Here is a 3,763-nt window from a genome sequence, read left to right on the forward strand (position 1 = left end):
CCCGTGCTCTGGGACAACTGGTCACTGCCATCCCCTCTGGACAGATAGGCATGGGGCAGAAAGCAAAGCCAGGGAGACTTCCCCCGCAAATACGTGAGCTGAGATGGGCCCGGTGTTGTCAAGTTCTGGCCTCAGGAACTTACGGGGGTGTGCCCGAGGGGACACGCTGAGCCAGGGAGAGGGGAACTGAGTGTCTCACCGTGGACCTATGGCAGGAGGAAGACAGAGAAGCAGGGCCACAAAACTGATGACCCAAAGCAAGCCAGCCTCTCCTCTGTCCTCGGGTAGGGAAAAGCAGGGGCAGCTGGGTACCATAGGAAAATAGGCTGGTTAGATTCTCCTCTGTAAAATGGCACAATTGTTTGGGGGAAAAAAAAAAAAAAAACGATCATTTTTTTATGTACCTAAAGCTGTATTAAACTCCACGCTACTCACCTACTTTCAACTCTGCCCAAGAATGTCGAAATATTTCAAGGACTACTTTCTCTATAATTTCACAGTGTTTACCAAATCTACTTAACGCTATGGTTAGAATATAATATTAAAAAGCAATTGTGAAATAAGAAATAATGGAGAGAAATAAGCAAAAACATGTGATGAACCCTACAGAACGTTTGTTAAATCTCTCCAAATAAGTGGTTTTGTTTTTGTTTTTTAATTTTTTTGATTTAAATATAATTGATATATAAAGCGATTTTGTTTCTAATCACAAAAATCAATCACAATTTTCTTACCTGGCAGCTCCATCCCTGGGCAGATCAAAAGCATGGACACTGCGACTTAATTTACCCACCTCTCAGGTCCAGATAACGGACCTTCACATGTGCCTTATCGGTTTCCTGAACTGTTTAGAAACTAGAATAGTTTTTTAAAGAAAATTAAAAAGCTCAAATACACTTTCCCTAAAACATCTTTATGCCTGGTAAGAATTCAGTTATGAACTTCCCTCTGGGGAGCAGACAAATAGTTATGTCTATGGTGTCTGAGAACCGCAGGGGTCCCCAGGGTCTCTATGTTACCAATAGGCTGACACTGGCCAGAAAAATACTGTAATCTAAGTTAAAGCATTCACAAAACATTATAGCAAAAGTAAATATAATACATGACCAGTTACAAACATAACGACTGGAAAAGAGCAGCAGCACAGCCGAAGAGCTGAAATTTCTTAACTATGCCATTTGAAAATAAGATGTACTTACCCAGTACTATTTAGTATTTCCAAAATTTGTTTGCTGAATCCACATTTAGCTTCCTAAATTTAGAAAAACAAGCTTTCAGATGCCCTGCGTTTTCCACCCGGCCCCCGCCGTGGTGGGGCCGCACGGCCCAGCGCGCCACACGACGACAGGCCCCCGGTGCCTCTGCACACCAAACGCAGTCGGCGGACGCGGATCCGGGGGCCACCTGAGTCCCCCTGCACTTTATAGAGTCCTGGCCCATCCTGACATCGTCCTGACGCTGGCCCACACTTACTGTAGACACAGAGGTGGCATGTGTTCTCATAGCTCATCATCTTTGTGGTCAAAAGCTCTCCTACACCAAACTTCCATGCTCTACTCACTCATCCGCATGGATGATCTCAACTAACGCAACCTTTTTGCAATGATTATAATCGTCATTTTCCTGTTCCATTAGAGATAGATGTAAATTTATCTTTACATTATAGAGTATCAAACTTTTTTGAGGATATGGAAATCTTACTTTTTTTATGCCACAGGATCCCAAATCCCATCAATCTTGTAGAAAAGATTTGGCACCCATAAACCTCTTAACAGAGCTAATAATTCTGTTCCCAAGATGTACGAATACTTTCTGGCCTTCAGGAAAAAATGTTCTGAGAATAAAAATAATCACCAAGAAGAAAAAAAAAGATGATTTTTTCCACTACCGGGAATCATTAACATCCTCCATTTTGTTTTAATAAACAGTGGGAACCAGTCAAAGGATCTAGGTCCTTACCCAGCGATCACAACATGTTGACATTCATATTACCTTTTTCCTAGTTATATTGCTTTCATTATAACAGTTATATTAACTAATTCATTATGTAAACTAATTGCTTTCACTACGTTAGTTATATTAACTTCCGCACAAGTTATCGTAACCTCATTCTGAAAAGATCCTTTGGGCGCCCTGCCATCTGCCCTGCTGTCTGCTCACAAGAGAGGAACGGGAGGCTCCGGGAGGTCGAGTGACAAAGCTACAAGAGCCATCCCACTGCAGAGACAGGAGCGACATGGCGACTCAGGATACGGAGGGAAGTCGGGCTGTCTGGTTCTGAACCACTTAGGGGCAGGCCCTCTGAGAATCTGATGGATGCTCTTTTTAGAAAAGGAGGAATATACAGCCACGTGAAAGAAAGGAAAAAAGCTGTTTCACTCATTCGTCAAACACGTGCCGAGCATCTCGAGGCAGCAGGGTCCATTTCTCCACCACAGACATCTGGACGGATGGTCATGAGCTGCAAATCTGACAACTATGGGAAGTGCGGCGACCAAGGTGCACGCTGCCGGGGTCAGGGGACACGCAGATGGTCCCGGACGGCACCGCACAGAGCCACGGAAGTGCGGACAGTGGGGACCAGGGTAGCTGACCACGCCCGGCAGCAGGAGGCAGTGCTACCCACCGAGATGCCGATCGCGAGTCCACCCCACGCAATATCTCTGTAAGGGCCACCAAGGCCACCGCAGCCGGGCCGACTGTGCGATGGCGCCACAGCCTCGCGGGCTGAAGCCAGGAAGAGAGATCTAAGTGGCCTCTCGTTGCCAATGTTATCATCAAACGAAATTACAAGTAAAACCATTTTTGAGTTCTTTACCTGTTTGCTTCCTTTCATAAAGAGCATCACAGAAGCTTTATTTGTCAGTACTTTGAGCCTAAGGAGAGAAAATTGATATAAAATGCCTCAGCTCGATTATTAAACACCACTTCTGCTCGGCGTCAGGAGCCGCACGCACATCTGAGGGACAGAGGGATGACAGTTCACAGCTTTGAGTGGCATTAAACAAGCAAATGCATTGACGTTTCCCTTTATTGCCTTCTCTCCCTAAGCCACTGGAAAGCACGATATGGCTTTTTAAGGCAACGAATGTTCCTTCGAGTTGCAATTGGAGCCCATTAACTCACAGTACTAAAAAAATAATAATCACCGATTCAATAAGGAACTGTGCACAAAGGGGCCCATATTCAGAGCCCGTGCAGAATTCTCAGGCCCGTCCCGCGAGTCCCCTTTGCATGGCAAGGCTGTGCCCGGCTCCCCGCTCGGAGCTCAGGCCACTTGGGTGGGGAAGCGTGAGAGCCTGGAACACCGGCTGCTAAAGTGCTCTCATCTGAATTTCACGTTTACTATTTCACACACTCTTTTTCCAAACGTCACGATCTAACTTGCTGCCAGGAATGTCCGCCATCCGCATGTCAGCCTGGAGGTCAGTAACGGATCTCAGAGACAGCCGGCGTGGGGAGAGGGGGCTCAAGAAACTCTCCGCCCTGTGGCGGTCCCGGCACCGTGTTCTCCCTCTCCTGGTTCTCTGGATCATTCGTGGCTCAAAATCTCCTCACAGAATGAAGTCATCACAAATGAAACCACAAACCACGCACAAAGCCACGTCACGTACATTTTCAATATAGTACTAGTAGCTAACTCTCAAAACAACAGTAAGAAATAAAGAACACAATGTTGATCCTGATCATTCACCTTCTACCCTGACTACCTGGACCAGGGAGCCAGCAAAGGCCCATCTGTCCCACTCACGGAGGTGTCACC

General features: G+C 46.2%; 1 protein-coding gene across 1 annotated transcript in view; it reads right to left on the minus strand.

The window, feature by feature from the left end:
- The window catches only part of GLRX3 (glutaredoxin 3), a 23,039-nt gene that overhangs the window by 5,028 nt on the left and 14,248 nt on the right, over positions 1-3,763 (minus strand). Inside the window, exons 7-8 of the mRNA XM_011384022.2 lie at positions 2,819-2,876; positions 1,200-1,252 (exon numbers count right to left, since the gene is read on the minus strand). Coding sequence (XP_011382324.2) covers positions 1,200-1,252; positions 2,819-2,876 — 111 coding nt within the window. The remainder of the gene's footprint in view (positions 1-1,199; positions 1,253-2,818; positions 2,877-3,763) is intronic.

Source organism: Pteropus vampyrus, unplaced genomic scaffold, assembly GCF_000151845.1.
Source record: "Pteropus vampyrus isolate Shadow unplaced genomic scaffold, Pvam_2.0 Scaffold554, whole genome shotgun sequence".
In the NCBI taxonomy this organism is placed as follows: Eukaryota; Metazoa; Chordata; class Mammalia; order Chiroptera; family Pteropodidae; genus Pteropus; species Pteropus vampyrus.